The sequence below is a fragment of the Solea senegalensis genome, linkage group LG11 (genome assembly GCF_019176455.1).
Source record: "Solea senegalensis isolate Sse05_10M linkage group LG11, IFAPA_SoseM_1, whole genome shotgun sequence".
Classification (NCBI taxonomy): domain Eukaryota; kingdom Metazoa; phylum Chordata; class Actinopteri; order Pleuronectiformes; family Soleidae; genus Solea; species Solea senegalensis.
The window spans coordinates 695419-716550 of NC_058031.1; the positions used below are offsets into that span (position 1 = coordinate 695419).

At 41.7% G+C, this 21132-nt stretch overlaps 1 protein-coding gene across 9 annotated transcripts in view; it reads right to left on the minus strand.

Annotated features, from left to right (window-relative positions):
* atp2b3b (ATPase plasma membrane Ca2+ transporting 3b) overlaps nt 1-21132 on the minus strand; it is a 61948-nt gene that overhangs the window by 26218 nt on the left and 14598 nt on the right. For 7 of the 9 annotated variants that reach the window (XM_044037736.1, XM_044037735.1, XM_044037734.1 and 4 more), the window contains 11 exons: nt 17674-18459; nt 12647-12844; nt 10404-10661; nt 9462-9587; nt 7929-8054; nt 4250-4306; nt 3913-3954; nt 2887-3051; nt 1498-1569; nt 1264-1406; nt 181-313 (listed from right to left, as the gene is read on the minus strand). In XM_044037736.1, coding sequence (XP_043893671.1) covers nt 181-313; nt 1264-1406; nt 1498-1569; nt 2887-3051; nt 3913-3954; nt 4250-4306; nt 7929-8054; nt 9462-9587; nt 10404-10661; nt 12647-12844; nt 17674-17917 — 1564 coding nt within the window. In that variant the 5' untranslated portion in view covers nt 17918-18459. The remainder of the gene's footprint in view (nt 1-180; nt 314-1263; nt 1407-1497; nt 1570-2886; nt 3052-3912; nt 3955-4249; nt 4307-7928; nt 8055-9461; nt 9588-10403; nt 10662-12646; nt 12845-17673; nt 18460-21132) is intronic. The other 2 variants (XM_044037739.1, XM_044037741.1) reach the window with 1 other exon arrangement.

A 21132-nucleotide genomic window follows, 5' to 3' on the forward strand; every position in this document is an offset into this window, starting at 1 on the left:
ACCACAGTTCTAACACATATAATTGCTTTATATGCACGTTAAAGCACAGTAGGGCGCCTCAGCTCCTATATTGGGAACGTAACAAAGTAAAAATAGCACTTCACACCCTCACATTCACTTTATGACCCTTCCATGGCAGTGAGGATGGTTATTAAATACATTAAAATAAAAATCTAATACCTAGGTAAGTCTGGACCACAGTCATGCGGTTGGTGGTGAGGGTGCCGGTCTTATCGGAGCAGATGGCCGTGGCGTTGCCCATGGTCTCGCACGCATCCAAGTGGCGCACAAGGTTGTTGTCCTTCATCATTTTCTACGTACAACACGGTGATCGAGAGCAGAGGGAAGTGAATGATGACGGATGAGGAGGACAGAATTGATGAAAGAAACACAGAGTGAGAGAGAGACACGGAAAATGAGCAGCTGTTCACGTAGTAAATGACATCTCAGAGGCAGATTTACTGTTTTCATCCCAGATAAAATGTTGTTTGTTGTGTGTTGTTTGGGTAAAGAAACGTCACACTCATGCTAATGTCAATAATATGTTGTTTTGAAAGCTGTGGATATACCCACTAAAATTAGCTGCACACCATAATGTAGTGTTTAGTACAAGAGTCCACGACTCAGACCTGAGTCTGACTGGGATTCTGTTTTTCAGGACTTTTTAACAAACAAGGGGACATTTACCTAAATTTCAAGCTCAACTTTTTTCTTGCAAAAAATTCAAGCACTTTAATGATCCATGCCTATTTAAGGCGCTTTTTAAAAACTTTCAAGGGCCTTGATTTTTTTTTTTTCAAATTCACAAGCTTTCAAGGATTACAAGGACCTGTGGCACCTCTCTCTCTAACCTTTTTAATCCCAAATTTGGATTTCAGTTTGAACTTTGGGAGGTAAAAACCTATTCCACTTCAAAGCTATAGCCCAGAAGTGCATCAGACCATCCAAGGTAACCACTTGGTCCGGCAGAGGGAGCTGTGAGCACAGCTTGGCTTCTTTTTGCACAAAATAAAGCACTTTCAATGACCCATGTCTATTCAGGGCAATTTTCAAAAACTTTCAGAGTTCCTGAATTCAAAATCTTTGGAGGATTTCAAGGACCGGTGGGAACCCGGTGAGAAACGAATCCACAGATCAATCGACAGATCAATCACTTATGAGATAATCAGAGAGAAAATCGCTTGACAAAGAAACAATAACTCCCTTTTCTCCCGTTGAATACGCATTTATTTAAAAGACAGTGTTGTTGGTTGTTGGACCTACCTTGACAGAGTAAGCCAGAGAAATGGTGACAGCGAGCGGTAAACCCTCTGGCACAGCCACCACCAACACAGTGACTCCGATGATGAAGAACTTGACAAAGTACTGGATGTAGACTGGAGTACACTCCGCCAACCAAGTCTGACCTGCAACACACAGAATACGTCAGCGTTTAAAAGTCAGTAAAAACCTGACTTGTGATTGTGCGTTTTGTTGGAGTAGCAGACACACACAGACCTTCGACGACAAACGTGTTGATGACAAAGAAGAGCACCAGGATGATGACGGTGATGGCTGACATCACCAAACCTGAGGAGAGGAGGAGAATCAGAGGAGAAGGGACATTTCATCAGTGTCAGCCTGTTCTCACACTCACTCTCCTGGGTTTCAAATAGAAAGTTTCTTCAGGCAACGAAGAACAACACAGCGCGTCATTATTCACTTCAATCAGTTACCTGTGTGATCACACCGTTTATCACTGCAGAACCTGAGGAGACCGCCTTCTGCATGTCAGTTATGTTTGTTGAAAACAAAGCATGAGTCACTCCACGACTCCTTCAACGATGCGTCTTTGTGGAAACTTCTCTCAACGACATGTGAAACCTGCCCAGGCTGTGGCATGTTATATTATATCTGTATCATGTACATGAGACACAAATCTAAGACATATTGTCATATCGTGGAAAGATATCTGCGATGACTTTTCCAGGTTTTAAAAGCTGTTGCACTAATTATCATCATATTAATCATATTGAATACACCTCTTCTTTTTTTGTCTCCCGGCTTCTCCCTCTCTGTCAAATTATGGGCATTAACTGGACATTTGGGATGATGGAGTGGAACTCATACTACACGTATGTCTTTGCACAATATTTAGTAATATTAATTAATTATAATTAATATTAATATATAAGACTTTCCATCCACTTTAGCTGGTGTGAAATACCTCCACACACTGGATGGCGTACGTAGCATTTTTCTGTTAAATAAAATGACAAAAATAATGCAGATAAGTAGATTAGTTAACTGAACTAATGGAAAGGTCTTCAAAACATTTTACAACTGATGTCTGAAATCTTGAGTGGATACATAAGCGTCAGAAGAACCTGCATCACATTTGCCGTAGCTAGCACCGTGATAAGCTAGCTTCTTTAATGAAATGATGCCAGCTAGCTTTAGCAGTAAGCTAGCATTACATTTTGATTTAATAGTTAAACTATAATACTATATTGTGTGCTACGTCCCGTAGCATATTGCACTCAACTGTATTCACATGAAAATCTGATTGTTTTAGCCAAGATTATGCTACAATTTGTTTTTACCAACTACATGTTCCCAACCTTCAACTTGGAAAACTTCCAGTTTATTTTCCGGAGCGGCACTCGGAGTTCACTGGAAGTCAACTTTATTTCTAGAGCACATTTAAAAACAACCAAGGTTGACCATAGTGTTTTACAGAGATGAAGGCACAGCAACATAAAAGGTATAAAACATCAAATCAACAAAAACACACAACAGTAAAATAGTAACATAATAAAACAGTCAAATCTAGATAGAAGTGTCCGGGTTGACGATTGTTATCCTGAAGTCTTTCTTTATAAAAGTGATTTAAAATGTTCACTTTACCTGCTTTTCCGATCTGAACGGCCAGTTTGGTGAGTTTGCCCTGTAACACGCTCTTCTCCTTCTTTGGAACGTTGGTCTTCTTCTTCTCTCTGTCCTCCATCTCCCCTCCCTCTGCACTCTTCAGGGGTTGCATCTCCATAGCAACACCCCCCCCATGCTTCTTAGCTGCAAAAACACACACACACATAAACCCAATGTTTACAAACTCTGCAGCCAATGCAGGATGAAAGAATGACACTTATTGACTTAGAAACAAATCCCAAGGTCCTCGGCTAAACGTTGAACAGATGGAAATGCAGACTTTGTGGTTAGAAGTCGACCTGTTTCAGCTCCTGATCCACAGCCGTCAGAATTTTTAAAAAGACACCATTTGTACAAATGACTGTAGAAGAACCTCCAAAGTTTCAGGAATTGATTTACCTTTTTAAATGTTTTAGAGCTTTTACTGCACAGTTTTTATCTTGACTTATTTTTATCTTGATTTAAACCCTCTTGACTTTGAGGGTTTAAATCAGCCTGTTTTTAAAAATCAACCCCTGAAATGTATATCATGAATATACACACACACACACACACACACACACACACACACACACTGTGCACTGTGCTGCTAAAATAATTATGCTTATTCAAAATTTAAATCACAATTATTTCAGACGATTACTCATTGACTTGAACTTGAAAAAATTGAATTTATTCTTTATGGAAATTTTTAATCAACCTTTTGAATTTACCTTAAAAAAACTATAAATTATTGTATATACTTTTAGTCAGTTTTATTTTTGCGTTTTTTGATGAAGAGTGGAACAGGATGTCAATCACCATTAATTATTTTCAGAATATTATGTTTTGTAATAATCGTTTTGTTTTTCGTTTACTTTGTTTTTGTCATCGTTTGAGGCCATAATTGTAACTGAAACATACATATATATATATATACACATATATATATATATATATATATATGTATATATATATATATATGTACATACAACCATAAAAACACACATATGCACACAGCCTTACCTTTGTTTTGATTGTTCTCCACAGCTCCATCAGGTTGTTTTCCTGCAAAAGACATTTGACAGAAGCAAACAGAAACATTAACACATTCACATATAAAATCATCAGCACTTCATATTTCTAATCTTAGGACAGTGAAGGACATACACACACACACACACACACACACACACAGAAAAGCACAAAGAAACAATAGTGAAGGAAAGAGCAAACACGTGTCCATACACTGGGTCAACATTTGCGTCCTCCATCAGAGGACACTGTCACTGTCACTGTGTACTGGGGTCTATTCAGTGTCTGAGGAAGGGAGCGGGACAGACAGAAGTGTAGGCTCACATACCATTGGTGACTGTGCTGTAAGTGGCATCTGTGGAGATGAGCAACTGAGGACTGGCCTCTGGTCGAGGGGGATTTGTGACGAGGAAAGGTTTGGGTGGACACGTGAGAGGATTGGACAAAAAAAAAGGGAGCGAAAAGGGGAGAATAAATAAAATCTTTGTATGCATAACTGTTTGTAAGGTGACATGTAGAGAACAAAGACAAATGACAAAACAAACAGAACCTCGACTCCAGCGTGAGAGACAGGTCAGAGACCAAATAGTCCCACTGTAGATGATTTATGTCTCTTTGGGGCTATTTTGTCTGAAGCTGTTTTGTCTCTTTGTAATTGTTTCTCTGAAGTTATTAAGTTTCATACTTGTTTCCTGTTGTTATGTCCTGTCTCTTTGTAGTTACATGCTATGTCTTTGTAGTTGTTTTCTGTCTCTTTGTAGTTACATGCTGTGTCTTTGTAGTTGTTTTCTGTGTCTTTGTAGTTACATGCCATGTCTTTGTAGTTTTTTTCAGTCTTTTTGTAGTTACATGCTGTGTCTTTGTAGTTGTTTTCAGTCTCTTTGTAGTTACATGCTGTGTCTTTGTAGTTGTTTTCTGTGTCTTTTGTAGTTACATGCTGTGTCTTTGTAGTTGTTTTCAGTCTCTTTGTAGTTACATGCTGTGTCTTTGTAGTTGTTTTCTGTCTCTTTGTAGTTACATGTCGTGTCTTTCTAATTTTTTTCAGTCTTTTTGTAGTTACATGCTGTGTCTTTGTAGTTGTTTTCAGTCTCTTTGTAGTTACATGCTGTGTCTTTGTAGTTGTTTTCAGTCTCTTTGTAGTTACGTGCTGTTTCTTTGTTTTCTGTCTCTTTGTTGTTACATTCTCTGTCTTTGTAGTTAGATTTACTTTGTAGTTGTTTTCTGTCTGGTTGCAGTTGTTTCGTTTCTTTGCAGTTATGTTTTCTTAATTGTTGCTTTCTTCCTCTTTGCAGTTACATCATCTGTCTCTTTGTAGTTGTTTTCTGTCTCTCTGTAGTTACATTCTCTGTCTTTGTAGTTGCTTTCTGTCTCTTTGTAGTTACATTCTCAGTCTTTGTAGTAATGGTTTCTGTCTCTTTGTCTCTTTATTTAGCTTCATACTTTTTTCCTTGTGTTATGTCCTGTCTCTCTGTAGGTACTTTGTCTGTCTTTGTAGTTGTTTGCTGTCTCTTAGCAGTTGCTTGCTGTCTCTTTGTAGCTGCTCCCTGGTGAACGTGTCTGTATGCATGACTGTATATGCAGAGAATGAAGAAAAATGAACAGAACCTCAACTCCAGCGTGAGAGACGGATCAGAGACGGAAAAGTAAATAGCCCCACAGCAAGAAACCACATTGCATGAGGGTGAACTAACAAGTTATGGCATTTGTAGAAGTCTTATGAATAATTCATTAACTCCAGTAAATGACTGTCTGAATGATCCGGCCCACAGAAGCTGCACTCGGTGAAACACATCCACACAAAAACGAGGACAACAAGCAATAAAAGGACATTTTTACCCCCTCATCATCATCATCATCATCATCGTCATCTAACTGGTTTCTGTCCAATCTCTTAGTTTTAACATGACTACATTACTGTATACAGTACATTCCCAAGCAGGAGTGAGAAGTGTGGTGGTGGAGGCACAGATGAGTGCGGTGTGTGTGCGCTGGTAATGATATTAACCTTAAGTGCCTGTGAAAGTCTGTGTAGCCTCTGTTGTTGTTGTCTGACTGCGAGGCCCAGTCCAAAACAAATTCAAGCACAGACTAATGCTTCACGCTCTGACCAACCACCGCTCTTCTCTGAATCTCCCCCAGCTCCATCGCTCTCTCCCCCTGCTCTTTCAATAATTGATTCAATCTGCAGCCTCTCGCTCTCTCTCTCTCTCTGTCTCTCTCCCTCAGATTAATGGAGGGAAGGAGAAACAAACAGAGGAGACCAATGGTGAAGACGGGAAAGTGAAAGAGGGCACAGGAGTAGTGGGGTAAACAAGAGAGAAAAGGGAAGAAAAAAAGACGCACAGAGACGTGCGACGATGAAAATGGTGGATGGAGGGAAGGAGGTGGAGAGAGAGAAAGAGGGATGAAGAGGATGTGGGCTAAATTATCTATGAGGTTAAACTGGTGTGTTTCCTGTTGATGCTCTTATCTGAAATCAGTACAGGCACCCAACTGTACACACACACACACACACACAGCAGGCTGCAGTATGTGGCAGTGGAGTGAGTGTGTGATGGAAAAGCCCCCACACCCCATCATTCCAACACCCACTCAGTAAGACGTCATTCCTCTGTTTTGTTTTGTTCTTTCTTTTTCTGAACTAATGCGTCAGCATCGTTATTTTGATTGAAGTCATTTTGTTTTGCTTTGTAGTTGATTTATGTCGTTCTTTTAGGTTGTTCCGTCTTCTTCTTTGAGATTGTTTTGTCTCTTTCTCTTTTTGTCTTCTGTCTCTGTAGTTATTTTTCATACTTTTTTGTCTGTTCTTGTGTCCTGTTTCTTTGTAATTACTTTCTCTCTTTGTTGTTATGTCATGTCTCTTTGTAGTTACTTTCTTTGTAGTTGTTTTCTGTCTCTTTGTAGTTACTTTCTCTCTTTGTTGTTATGTCATGTCTCTTTGTAGTTACTTTCTTTGTAGTTGTTTTCTGTCTCTTTGTAGTTACTTTCTCTCTTTGTTGTTATGTCATGTCTCTTTGTAGTTACTTTCTTTGTAGTTGTTTTCTGTCTCTTTGTAGTTACTTTCTCTCTTTGTTGTTATGTCATGTCTCTTTGTATGTCTCTTTGTTGTTATGTCATAGTTACTTTCTTTGTAGTTGTTTTCTGTCTCTTTGTAGTTACTTTCTCTCTTTGTTGTTATGTTGTCTCTTTGTAGTTACTTTCTTTGTAGTTGTGTCCTGTTTCTTTGTAATTACTTTCTCTCTTTGTTGTTATGTCATGTCTCTTTGTAGTTACTTTCTTTGTAGTTGTTTTCTGTCTCTTTGTAGTTACTTTCTCTCTTTGTTGTTATGTCATGTCTCTTTGTAGTTACTTTCTTTGTCTTTGTAGTTTGTAGTTTTCTGTCCCTGTGTAGTTATTTTGTTTCAGACTTAATACTCGGTTGTTATGTCCTGTCTCTTTGTAGTTATGTGTCTGAGGTGGTTAGGGTTGGTTGATTTTGTGTCTTGTAGTTATTTTCTGTTTCTTTGTCTGAAGTCATTTAAAATCTCTTCAATGTTTTTTGTCACATTGCATCTCTTTTCGTCTTTTCTATATAAGTATGTATACTGTGTATAGATGTATATATACACATATATAATCATATAACATCGCCTTTGTTTTGCATGTTGGTTATCATTTTGGAATCACTTTATTATCATTATCATGTTAGTCACATAGTAATTTGACTGATTTTTTGACAACAAAAATACTGATTTACTGATGTCTCATTTGCCTACTTACTCTATAACTCCCTCATGTGTGGGAACGCATTAACTGATTTGAAAAGTGTTTGCCTCCTGGTGTTTTGTTTGCGTCTGTTTACTTCTGCTGGTTTGCAAGTTTCAAGAATTAAGTCTCTTCATTTTGCTAAATGAGCTGAAAAAAAAACAATTAAAAAAGCTGCAGGGCATCTTCAACAACAAGAAATAAAAATGTTTCAAGTGCAAATGTATCAAGCATCTGAACAATGGTTGAACTCCTCCACTTACCCTTTTTCTCCTTGCCGTCTTCCTCCATCTCTCCAGCGCCCAGTAGAGTGAAGATGATCCCCGTCTGTGAGTTGACACCTACAGCTGTCACCAGCATCCTGCCTGAGCCCTCCATCACATGGGTACCTACACACCCAGACACAAAACAACTACTTTAGACTATATTAAAAACAAATAATAATAAAAAATGGTACTTTCAGGTGTGCTCCCTCAGGTCCACACAGATGCTGAGAGTGAAAATCCCAGCAGATCAGCAGTTTCTGAAATACTCAAACCAATAACCACGTCATTCTGATGCTCAGTTTGAACTTCAGCAGGTCTCCTTGACCATGTCCACAGACAGTGAGGACAATGAATCGCAAATCAGTTCCCACAACTCAGTTGACATCAAATTCAAGGACTTTTAAAGGACTTTCCAGGACCAATCGCCTCAAATTCAAGGAACTAATGTGCTGACAGAGCTTAAGATGGGAGGGCAACTTGTACATGGTGTCCAACTTTTATTGGTGTGCAGCACGCTCTGCATCTGGACAAGTGGTTGTTCCTTGGGATCTTGGTCAAAGTCAGTCTTTGTAATTTGTCTTTGGTGAGACAGAGATCTTGGAATTTTCATTTCCCAGGCATCAAGTCGTCATTTGCTCTCTCTTGCTTAACGTTACTCGCTCATTGTTCTGTGTGGAATCTCACGTCAATGACGGAGAGAGAGAAAGTGGACAGTGTCCACAACACTGCTAGTAATCATGACTCCGCGCTTTGTTTCGTGTAAGGCCTCGTCTACGTACATCAAGCAATGCAGGACATGTAACAGTAGGTGGCATCGCAACAAACAGGGGATACATTCACTTAAATATCAACTGTACAGTACTTCTTTCTTGCACACACAATTCAAGCACTTTCAATGACCCAAGTCGTTGTTAATGTGGAGGTGGAGGTGGCAGAGCTGAAGATGACCAGGATGTTTGGAGTCAAAGTGCGAGAGGCAAGGTTGAGATGGTTCGGTCACATGAAGAGGAGCCCAACGTCATAGTCTGTACACCCTCTCTCCTTAGACCCTCACATCGAGTGAAGAAAAACTCAACAGAATCCCTTGTTCAAGAAAAAAATTAATGGGAGAAAACCTCAGGAAGAGCCAATATAGTGATCATATTGGAGATGGAGCTGCCAGGCAGAAGGAAAAGAGAACGTCCACAGAGAAGGTCTATGGATGTTGTGATGGACGACAGAAAAGTAAGAGAGAGGACGAGAAAATGTTCCACTGTAGCAACCTTTACAAGGAGAAGACAAAACGAAAAGGGAGAAGAATCTGAAATAGCAAATAGATATCTCTCTAATCCAGGGGGCATCAAACGATGTGATACTATCTGTGATACGAGATATTGGTAGAAATATGACAGAGACATATTCATTATTTCAAACGTATAACAACTTCCATTGTTTACAGACACATAAATACACAGAAAAACAGGCACATATGGAACTGTGGGCGTGGTGATCAGAGATGTCCAGAGCAGGACAGGTCACAGAGAAACAAACCTGAGAGCAGCATTGGGTCCTTATCCGCAGACTTGCGTACATGGTCAGACTCCCCCGTGAGCGAGCTCTCGTCTATCTTCAGATCGTTGCCCTGAATCAGGATACCGTCGGTTGGCAGCAGATCCCCTGAACACACACACACACACACACACACACAGATCAGTGTTTTTAAACAGTGAGTACAGACAGTAACCTGCATTCAGCTTGTTCATAAAGAGAGAGAAGGATGGGAGACGAGGGAAAAATGATTTCTTTAGTGTGAAGAACTGAAGAAGCCTCTTGAATGAGAGGGTGAAACATCTCCAGTCAGGTCCAGTTTCTTTTCCCTTCACTCACTCACTTCACAAATTCATAGAGAAAAAAAATCTTATCATTTATATTATTCAGTATCGCGAGGAGTCTATTGTTATCCTTCAGATTCTTATTATATCCGTGGGTTTGTGGTCATTTTTGAGGAAGTTAACATGTGCATAAAAACCCTTGAAACTTGGCATGGAGGTCAGGTCTGGCGAAATTGCGATATTAGCATAGTTCCCACAACCGTGTGTTGCTCAAGGGCTCTATAGCGGCCCCTAAGGTGAAAACAGAGGCAAAATTGAGTTCCACCGAATTTCCCGAAACTTGGTGGGAAGATGTTATAGACCAAGACGAACAAAAAAGTCGACTGTAACCATAGCCTCAACTCAACAGGAAGTCAGAAGTCAGAAGTTTGAATTTTGGCAAACAATGAAAATGACTAGAAATACGGTCAAATGAGTGATTTTTTTAAAAATTAAATTGTGTCATTGTGTATTTTTTCAGTGTATTTCACTCATTTATTGTGTTTCACCTTTAAAAGCAGGAAAAATAATGACAGATACCACGATATGACGATATCTAAGACGATATCTTGTCCCATGCTGTAATATTAACATATATAAACATTTGTAAGGGTCTCCTCACCGTATTTGACCTGGGCCAGGTCGCCCACCACCATGTCAGCCACCGGGATCTGGATGACGTTTCCTTTCCGCACGACCGTGAACCTCTGCTCCTGCTCGATGCGACTCTGCAGACCGCGGAACTGCTTCTCTTTGGACCAGTCATTGAACGCCGTCACCAGGACGACGCACACGACGGACATCAGGATGGCGGCGCCCTCTATCCAGCCAGTGTCCCCCTCGTCTTCGTCCTCCCCACCTCCTGACACGTTCCCACACGCTGGAGAGACGGAGGGACAAGTTTAGGGTTAGAGACGCGGCTAACACAGATATTGGCTTTAAAATATTTTATCAAACTAAAACAGTAGATTCAAAAAAGCTGCTGTCTCCTTCACTTCTATGATTGCACCCTGTACAACTCTTATTTTTCCATGCTTATGTACAGTATATGTATATATATATATATCTCTATATATATAGATATATCTATATGTACAGTATATATATATATATATATATATAGAGGCTGCCTTCAATATTTGAGTCCATCATCAATCGTGAGAATCAAGACGCACAACGACTACAAACTTGCTCTTCGAAATGAAACGAATGTGAGGAGGGTTTGCATCCTGCTGCTGTTCGAGGGAAAACACCATGTGGTTTCAGTCAGGGTCCCTTATTATTTGCTCTTTCAGTCCACTGAGCCCACTTTTTTCCTTCAGCGACCGCTCACTGTGGCAACAAATCAGTCACGTGTTTCACTCTCGGCTCCACCAGCGTCTGTCCATCTGTCGTACTAGTATGCATGTATTTGTGTTTCGTGTGCACTTTCCACACTTAAATTACTCATGGACCTACAGACAGGTGACAGATAGGTTTTTCGTCAGGCACCAGATCATCATGCACTGCCAGTAAAGCTTCAGTGCATCATTGATTCTGTGGGTCTCTAACGCTGCTCTCAGACATGCACTGACGTCCAGAGACTCTGCTGAGACTGTGTGTGTGTGTGTGTGTGTGAGCTGGGCTGCACGTACGAATATACACGTCCACAGAAGGTGCAGAAAAAAATCCCTGACAATCTCCTGCTGTGCGAGTATGAACGGCAGTTCTCAGACATAGCAAAGGCTTGAAGAGTATTAATTCAGTAACAGAAAGTGTTGTATTTATATTCAACACACGTTGAAACATAAGATGTATTCTCAAGAAGACAAACTTCTGTGTGACTGCTTTGATCTGACACATCTAACGTGCCTTAATGAAAAGAAATACGTTTCATTTGGGTCTCTGCTCTTGACTTTTCCTCCCACCACGTTCAGATCTGCCCCTAAAAGCCTCTCCATGCCACCTGCGCTCCTCACAGAGAGTGGTATCATGCACTCTGGACTTGCAGTAGTCAGTCTGGAGCTCCAAACCAATTACAAGAGGTCACAAAGTCCTGGGCTGAAAGTCTGCAGTGGTTCATTAAAAAGTATCATTTAATCATAGAGTTCTACAGAGTCTGCATTAGTCCGAACAGTTCCAAACATGTTAAGTATGAAAATCGCACTCCTTCCTCATTCAACCTCGAGCGAGTTTTAATGGTTAACACAAAACAAGACTGGGCTGGAAAGTGTGCCGCTCACATGGAATCACATTGGAGCTATATGTGGATTTGTGAGATGTAATTGTCGGTTGCATCATCACACACTGTTTTTTTCTACACGGAGTGAGTGAGACATCTCGCTCTCCGTCTGCCATCTCTGCAGGGAGCTGCACGTGCAGTGAACAGCAGGAGACGGCAGGTGAACACGTCAGAGCGACACAACTGCTGCCGATGTTGTTTAGATTATTATTTATTTCAAGTTTATTGACCGGGGGTCTTATAGAGCAGCATTAACCGTGAAGGAAAATATGCTTTTGTACCAGATTCAAGCTCTAATTTCAAGCTTATTTCCATCTGCAGTCTCTGAGACTTTCAAGGATATTTGCAAAGCCCAAAACAACCTCAAGGTAAATTGGAAACCTATTATCTAAAGAATTGTATTGAGTAATTATGTGATTTATAATCCAATTAGGCGACTAATTGTTTAAAACAATCAATGACTAGTTGACTATTAAAACAGTCGTTAGTTGTAACCCTGGTCTGCATGGACCAACGTATAATTGACATCACTAGTGAACCTCTGCGCACACACACACACACACACAGGGACGTGTAAACTATGACCCAGCCCTTAAAACACCACCACTCCCTCACCCTCCACCCGTTTTTGCCCCCGTCCTCACATTCGGTGTCCTTCCCCGGTGGCTGGTAGAAAGAGAGGCCGAGGGAGATGATGGCGGCGGCCTCCAGGATGATGAGTGTGACGTCCTGCAGGGCCTCCCACACCAGCTCCAGGAACGTCTTGGGTTTCTTCGGCGGGATGAAGTTTTGGCCGTACGTTTGGCTCCGTCGCTCCAGGTCTGCCGGGTCCCCACTGAGACCTGAGAGACAGAGAGGAAGGAGACAATTTGATTTAGAAGAGGGAGAATGTCACTCCATTCATGTATGATCATGTGCTTCAGTGTATCTTGTAATGTGTTTAGAATCCGACAACAGAAGTGGTCAAATGTTCTTCTACCAATTTGTGTTATTATCCAGAGGAAGGACTTTAACAGTTCCTGTATGTGGATGAAAACTGAACATTTGTAAATATAATAATATATATAGTTTATATATATATTATATAATAATAATTTAGTTTTGAGCATCTGTCAGGGAAAGAAAGAGGATAAACAAAGATGACTCAAATCTCTCCACTCACGCTGATGTAACATGAAATGAAGATTCTAAGCAGTAGAAAAAGAAATCTTGTGATGATCGGTGTGGATAACATACGAATGCTGCCTTCATACATGTGGACAACACCACACCATTCAAGAGTTTGACTGGATTTAACGGGTGTTTAAACCACGTCTGAGTGTGATCCATAACAGAGCATCGATTCCTGACTCCAGTCCGTCAGGTGACAAAAATCCAGGATGACGGGGGGCAAAATCAGAGGGTACCTCACGATATGATAGCATACCGTAGCGCTAACACGTCACCGTGAATAAAGGCTATAAGCGCCGTGGCAGTCAGTGCAGGTTCAGCTTCGTCTCCCTGTGTCAGGTTCACAGTCAGGATTCTCTCAGGCTCGCTCAGGTTTGGACAGATAAACTAGTCTCTGCTACAGGGGCCTCAGTCGTGCTTATAATGAACACGTCAGGCTTCATTTTAACACATTATTAAATGAAGTAAATGACGTCCAGAGTAAGTTTTCTGTATAACAAAGAAAATCATTTTTCAACATTTCCTGTCATTAATAATATTAAGGTTTTGATTCTAATTTGTTCTTGTAATATATAAACATTCATTTTGGATCATGAATACATGTTTTATGTGAACACTTTTACTTTGATCTACTTTTAATCTCAACATCATATAATTTGAACAGGTCATTTTATTTTTTGTTGACCTGACCAGCACCCAGAGATGTTCACCGGCCCCCCGGGTCATTTTGAGTTTGAGGCCCCTGCTCTACTACTTTTAATGACAAAATAATTAGAGTCTAATTAGAATAATAATGTGGAATAATATATGATGAGAACATTTATTTGGGAAACACACACACACACACACACGCACACACACACACACACACCTGCACTCCTCAAGTCAAACTTTTACCTCCAGTCAAACATTTTCAATCAAACATGTAAACTGTGACTTCATCCTCCTCCTCCCCTCCTCCTCATCCTCCCTCCCCCCTTCAACCTCACCCCTGAGTGATTCAGTTTCCATGGTGACCAGGATAGCGGGTCCAGGGCTTCCTTCCCTTCCTGTCTCTAACAGGTTTCTGCCCAGCAACAGGTGATGTCACTCTCTCGGCGTAATGGGTCTGAGGCAGAGCTCCGTTTTCTTTTATGTGTATTTTTTTTCCTGATTGGACGTCAGGGGAGGAGGAACGGCGACGTGTGCGCTGTGATTGGACGAGAGCGGTGACTGTCGGAGTGCGTCAGTGTGTGTGTGTGTGTGTGTGTGTGCGTGTGCGCGCGCTTGCTGCAGCGAGTCATGTGTAGCTCCCAGTGTTGCTGAAGAGTTTGTGTAGCAATATGACGCTCAACAGGGTTCGGGCCAAGGCGAGGCACAGAGCGAGAGAACAGGTGACCTTATGCTGAGTAATCATAGTGAGCTGCATCCCCCCTTTCATTAGTCCATCCCTCGCTCTCTCTCTCTCTCTCTCGCTCCTCCTCCTCCTCTCTTTCTCATCTACTCGTCCATCCCTCCATCCTCCTCTTCCTCTTCCTCAGCTTCTCGGGCCTCTCTCGTCTCTTTTTCTCCCTCTCTCAATCTCCCCTTGATGTGTCCTTGACAATGCGGCAAGCTGTTCTAGCTTTCCCTCCTCTCACCGCCCGCTCGCCCACCCACCCATCCACCCCCTCCTCCCCCCATCATCGCACTGACACACACACACACACTCTCTGTTTTACACACTCCCATCATTTTCTCTGTCTTTCTCTCTTCAGTGTGGATGTAATAGTCTCATACTGCAGTGCTGTGTGTGTGTGTGTGTGTGTGTGTGTGTGTGTGTGTGTGTGTGTGTTGGTTTAACCACCACTCTGCTCTGTGTATCATATTACAGATGATTTTCAACATCGACGCCATAATAATGTATATGTACATTTACCCCGGTGTGTGTCATACAGGTATTACTCGGGTTGTGGGGACACAGGCACATTATGGGGACATGTCTTCCTTGTGGGGACAAAAATCTAGTGCCCGTAACATGAATTATTACATTTATGCTGAAGACATGTTGTATGGTTAGGTTGGTTTCGCCAGGAAATGAATGTAAGTCAATGTAATGTCCTCTGAAGTCATGAAAACTGGACTCTGCATGTGTTCTTGTCTCACAACTTTAAAGGGCTCTTTTGGGGGTTAAGACCTGCTTTTAGGGTTAGTGTTAGGGCATTAGGTCTACGATGTGTCCTCAGTGAGAACGCTGCACGAGAACATGTGTGTGTGTGTCTACGTGTGCACATGTATTCATATATTTACATATAAGAAAACTCCTTAATCTTAATCTTAATCTCAGAACGAGTAAAGACATTAGAGTGGCACAAGGTGAGAAACATCTCGCTGAGTTTTTAACAACGCCACGAGACACCGTGTGTCATTTGTGAAAGTCAGCGGTGTGTGTGTGTGTGCCAACTGTGCTGTAGGGACAACTGCAGGTACAAGGTTTTGTGTGAGTGTGTGTGTGTGTGTGAGTGTGTGTGTGTGTGTGTGTGTGTGTGTGTGTGTGTGTGTGTGTGTGTGTGTGTGTGTGTGGACTTGCTGCACTGATTCCTGACCAGCTCACAGTGTCAAATTAGCAACACAACAGACTTACTGTAACTCAACACCCACCAACTCTCTCTCTCCTCCTCATCATCTCCATCTCACAGCTCTCTCTCTCCCTCTCTCACACAGCTCTCTCCCTCTCTCCCTCTCTCCCTCTCTCACACAGCTCTCTCTCTCTCTCTCTCTCTCTCTCTTGCAGACTTTTCTGGCCAACTTCTCTCTGCTGTTGTGTTGCTAGGTTACCAACTAGTTGAAGGAGTGGGCGTAGTGTGTACCACACCCCTGTTACAGCACACACGCGCACACACACGCGCACACACACACACCTACATGCAGAGAAGCCCACTTTCCTACAATCACTGCAAAACCTTTAATCAGCATAATCATATTAACTTGCTAGTTTGTGTGTCACTGTGTGTGTATGTGCTTGTATTTGTGTCCTCTTTAGGACCCTAAAATCTGGCCTTGTAACGAGGACCAGTCGTCCTCATGGAGACCAAAACCTAGTCCTACTAACGAAGTTTAGCTATTGTGGTTAGGTTCTTCTTCTCCTTCTAATAATAATATTTTTTGGCAGGCTGTACACTGAGAGGTGCAACGCTGCCCCCCACAGCTTGAAGCTAATTACAGTTCAAAGTTCTTGATTTCAAGCACTCTTCTTCTTCTTCATCTTCTTCTTTCTCTACTAAATTCTCGTACAGAGGTTCAAAGCCTCCCATCGCAGTCTCAAGTACTTCTTCTTCTTCTTATAATTATCATTTCCTTGTGACTATACAGGCACAACGCTGCCCCCCACAGCTTGAAGCTCTCATTTACAGTCCTTGCTCTCCACCACCGTTCTTCTGCTTCTTCTACTAAATCTTCCCATACAGCAGTTCAAAGCCTCCCATCGCAGTCTCAAATCCTTCTTCTTCTAATAATAATTCATTTCTGTCAGGACACTGACAGGCACAATGCTGCCCCCCATAGCTGGAAGCTCTCGATCACAGTTCAAAGTTTTTGATTTTCTTCTTCTACTATTAATACATTCTTCTACAGAAGTTCAAAGCCTCCCATCACGGTTCAAAGTCTTTTTTTCTAGAAAGTTTCTGCCGCTTCATATTCTTACACACAGACCAGTTACATGAAGAAATGCCTGAAAGTCAAGGTGACGATTCTTGATTGAAAAGTGCATTTTAAGGAGGAACACGAGAGTCCTGGTTCAGTCAGTTCCATAAACGACTCTTTTTGCATGTGTCATTGTCTCTGGACGTCCACACTGGCACAGACCGTCTGGGTGTTTTCCCATCATTTCCAGATTGCTGACTCATCCACTATGTCTCAGTCTCTGTCTGGTGAGGACAACCTCAGCAGACAGAGGGATTGCAGAGGGTGATAATGACCCCTCTCTGTGGTTAGGTTAAGGTTAACTTAAGGGATTAATGGGTTGTGGTTAAGGTTTGGGATGACGCTTTGTTTAGGCTGCAAACATTCATGTTATTGTTTGTTCTGTTTTAAATTTGTCAAATTAATAAAGTATGTATGTAACATATGTTACAAATAAACATTTGTGGATTAGCGTCAAAAAAATAATAATGAATTGACGTTTCAGTCCACTAGATGGCGCCAAGTGCTAACTCTCACTAGAGCTGGTGTGTGACTATATCGCAACATATGAAATATCGTGATAATATCATATTGTGAAGTCTCTGGCAATTCCCACCTCCAATTAACTGTAAATGTAACATAATAAAATAAAATAATCATTCACATCACAACTGCGATATACATATATCTGTCAAAATAATCGCAATGCGATTCATCTGACGGCACGGTGCAGCTCCAGTCTGCTAATCTCACTCTATAAATCCATCCTTCCAACCAGCAAGCTCTCACCCATTCATCCATCCTCCCCTCTATCTCTTTAACCCATTCACACATTCATGGGGTCCACGCCTGCTCTGCTCACCATCAGTGACGCTGGACTGTAGTCTCTGGCAGAGTCCCTCTGTGTCTCCGTAGCTGTCCTGGATCTTCTGCAGGGCGTCGGTCCCCCTGAGCTCCATCAGCTCCCTGAGCTCCTTCACCGTGACCGCGAATTCTCCCGCGGCGCCGTCCGCCCGTCCTCCTCCTCTGCTCCCACTCCGAGTCCCTTTGGGATAAAACTCCACAGCGCTGTTTGCCATTTCGCCCATGGTGGCCGTGGTTGACATGTCAGTGAGGGTGTCCACTTAGTTTTGGTCCTCCTCTCTCTCCGTAGTCTGTCCTCAAATCAGTTCCACTTTGGTTTGGTTGGTTGGGGGATGTTCATGTGCTCAACAGTCAGAAATAAAATGTGTAATTAACCTTTCTTTAATATTCTTCAAAGAAATGACGGAGCGCCGTTCCTCTGTTTTTGTCTGGGCCGAGCCTCCCACTGCTCCTTTAATTCTCCATGCCAGGAGGAGGAGGAGGGTGAGGGGGATGAAGGACAGCGAGCAGGTGCACCTCAGGAGCGCTGCGTCCGAATGAATCCAGCTTCCCTTTCCTCCGTCCCCTCTGCTTCGACTCCACTCTTTCTTCGTTTCTGTCCCCCTCCCTCCAGGGTCACGGCCAGTCCATGGACGGACGGACAGGCTGACAGACTCACAGACGAGGACGGCGGGGGACGACGGACGGGTGGAGAGAGGGGCGAGCGAGGCAAAGGCGGCTGATGAATCAGAGGCGGCGAGCGGATCCAGTTCAGAGGTAGCTACTGCTGCTGCGCCACCAGGACCTGAGAGCGAGAGCAGAGAGAGGAGATAAAAACGTTATCACTCCGCTCTATTGATTTCACTGTCATGACATCAGATCATCTCTGAGGGAAATAAACATGTGAAAAGTACAGCGGGATAAAAATCCACGACCTTCAAAAGACAGTTTTAAAGAGCTCTTCTCTCTGGCCTTCACTTCAGGATGAGAACATTTTAATATTTGACTGTTTTACTTTCATCATTATGTTCTTGTTTTACCTGAAAATTGGTACAAACATTACACATGGGTCAAACATGGTGATCGTCGCCCTACGATGATCGATACACTGGCGCAAATATAAATATTATAAACAACAAATTAAGGTGCTCTGAAGTAAACTGTCCCTGTCAGATTCACTCGCATTCTTTATTCTTTTTGTTCTCAGTATTAGTAAATTCTGACTTTTTTTCCTCAGAATTATTAAAATCAGACTTTTTTTCCAGAACAAATAAAATCAGATTTTTTTCTCAGAATTCTAAAATTCAGACTTTTTTTCTCAGAATTCTAAAATTCAGACTTTTTTCTCAGAATTACAAAAATAAGACTTTTTTCTCAGAATTAAAAAAATCTGACTTTTTCTCAGAATTAAAAAAATCTGACTTTTTCTTGGAATTCTGACTTGGAATCTCTGTTTTATTCAAATTTTTTTTGTCTTTCAAAAACGTTCCTTTACATGTGGCCCTAATAATCTTCCGCACAAAGCACACAAATCGGACACACAGCGAGCGCTCGGTACAGTATGTTCTCTATGACCCGGTGGAACCGCCACAGAGAGGAAGCCTCGTCCCACGTGAGCAATTAGCACCAACTGTAACTAAACACTTTCACACACACACAGAGAGACACACATGACACAACATATTCAGATTTCCCTTTCTGGGTGTTTTACATGAGGATGAGCATTAGAAAAACAGAAGTGGAGCTCATCATTAATTCCCTTTCTCCTCCCTCCTCTCCTCTCTGCTCCCTCTTGCATCCTTTCCCTCCCTAGTTTCCTCTCCGCGCTGCCTGTATCCTGACTGAGTGTCAGTCTATGACTCAGTCTCCCCATTCGCCCTTTGAAGCTTCCCCTCACTCTCCATCTCTTCATATCTACAGTATAAAGTCGGGCTGATGGTGAATAACAATAGTGTGAAGCGTGAAAAAAGCAGCCCTGAAAACACCCGACCACCACTTTACTGAAGAAAAAGATGTCAGTCAATGTCATGATATTCCAACAAAATATGCAACTACAACATTTATGGCAATATTTAACCCTCAGACCCCTAAAACATAGGCTGTAAGAATGTGCAATATAAAGTGAGTCTGTATAAAGTTAAATCTGATGAAATTATTTCTTTGTCCATTTTCACCAACTATATAAACACACCTGACCAAAAAACTACTCAAATATTTTAAAATCAAATAAAAAAATGTGTAAAATTTGCATTACTACCATTTTGTTGTTGTAGTTTTTTCAGTGACACATAGAATTAATCATAACTCTGACTCAACAACACACTTTGTAAAGCCTGAAGATTTTAACGTTTTGGGTCGGGGCCCCACAAATGGGTCGCAAGAGATTTTTTGGGGGGGTCCCTCAGCAAATGCACAGTTTTTACCAATCTTAGCTTAGGGGGGCTGAGAACCACCAGGGTGAGGGGGGCTGAGAAGATGACGTTGTTCATCACTTCTTTAATTGTAACACAAAATATAGTAGAAGAACAGGACCTAGGAACTTCTCACCTGACATTTAAAATATGGATTTAGAATAGGAAACAATGTTGTTGTTGTAATAATAATAATAATAATAATAATAATAATATAATTATATATGAATAGAAATAATGCTTCAGATAATCTCTAAATTAAACCAACATGTTTGCAGAAGTAATTAAATGCATCAAGAATGCACTTCATAGCCTCCATGTGCCTCTCATGTGCTTGAGTTTTTGCTTTTGTTTTGTTTTATCGGCGCAGATAATTATCATAAACACATAATCATTGAGATCGCGAACAAAACCACAGTTGTAGACACACATTTTCTGCAAAAAGTGCCCTTTAAATAATTAAAGCCTCCGTGTAGACCAGGTGGAGGCCCAATCGGAGCAAATGAATTGCCTAAAATGATTAATCATTCGACCTCAGTCCTTTATTTACTTCCTCTTGTCTTAAAGTGTCTCATTACTTGTTTTTTTCTTTTTACCTTCCTTTCCTCCTCTCCTGACATTCGGTTGTTCTCTGCTTCCTTCTACTGCAATCATTTATTTACTCCCCCGATCGAGCGCTTTCTTCCGCCGCCCAGTCCCTTACTCACTGATTCTGTCTGATTTTATAACGCTCACGCGAGAAAAACCCGCAACTAACTCTGACCGTGTCTCTCTGTTGAGTGCAGCGCTTTGACGAGGACAACACTGCTGCTGCTGCTGCTGCTGCTGCTGCTGCTGCACATGTGTATGTATATGTGTGTCCATGTGAGCCTGCATTACATAAACTCAAGAAGAAGAAGACAAAAACGAAGGAGAAACACTTTGTTACTCAGTTAGTTACGCGTTCCTAACTCTTCCACACACTCTCACAAACAAGAGTCCACTTAGGCCACAGGACGCAAACAAACATCACGGATGTACGGGGGAAACGCACAAAGACACCAAGCCTCATGCCCCGAGCGAGGCAT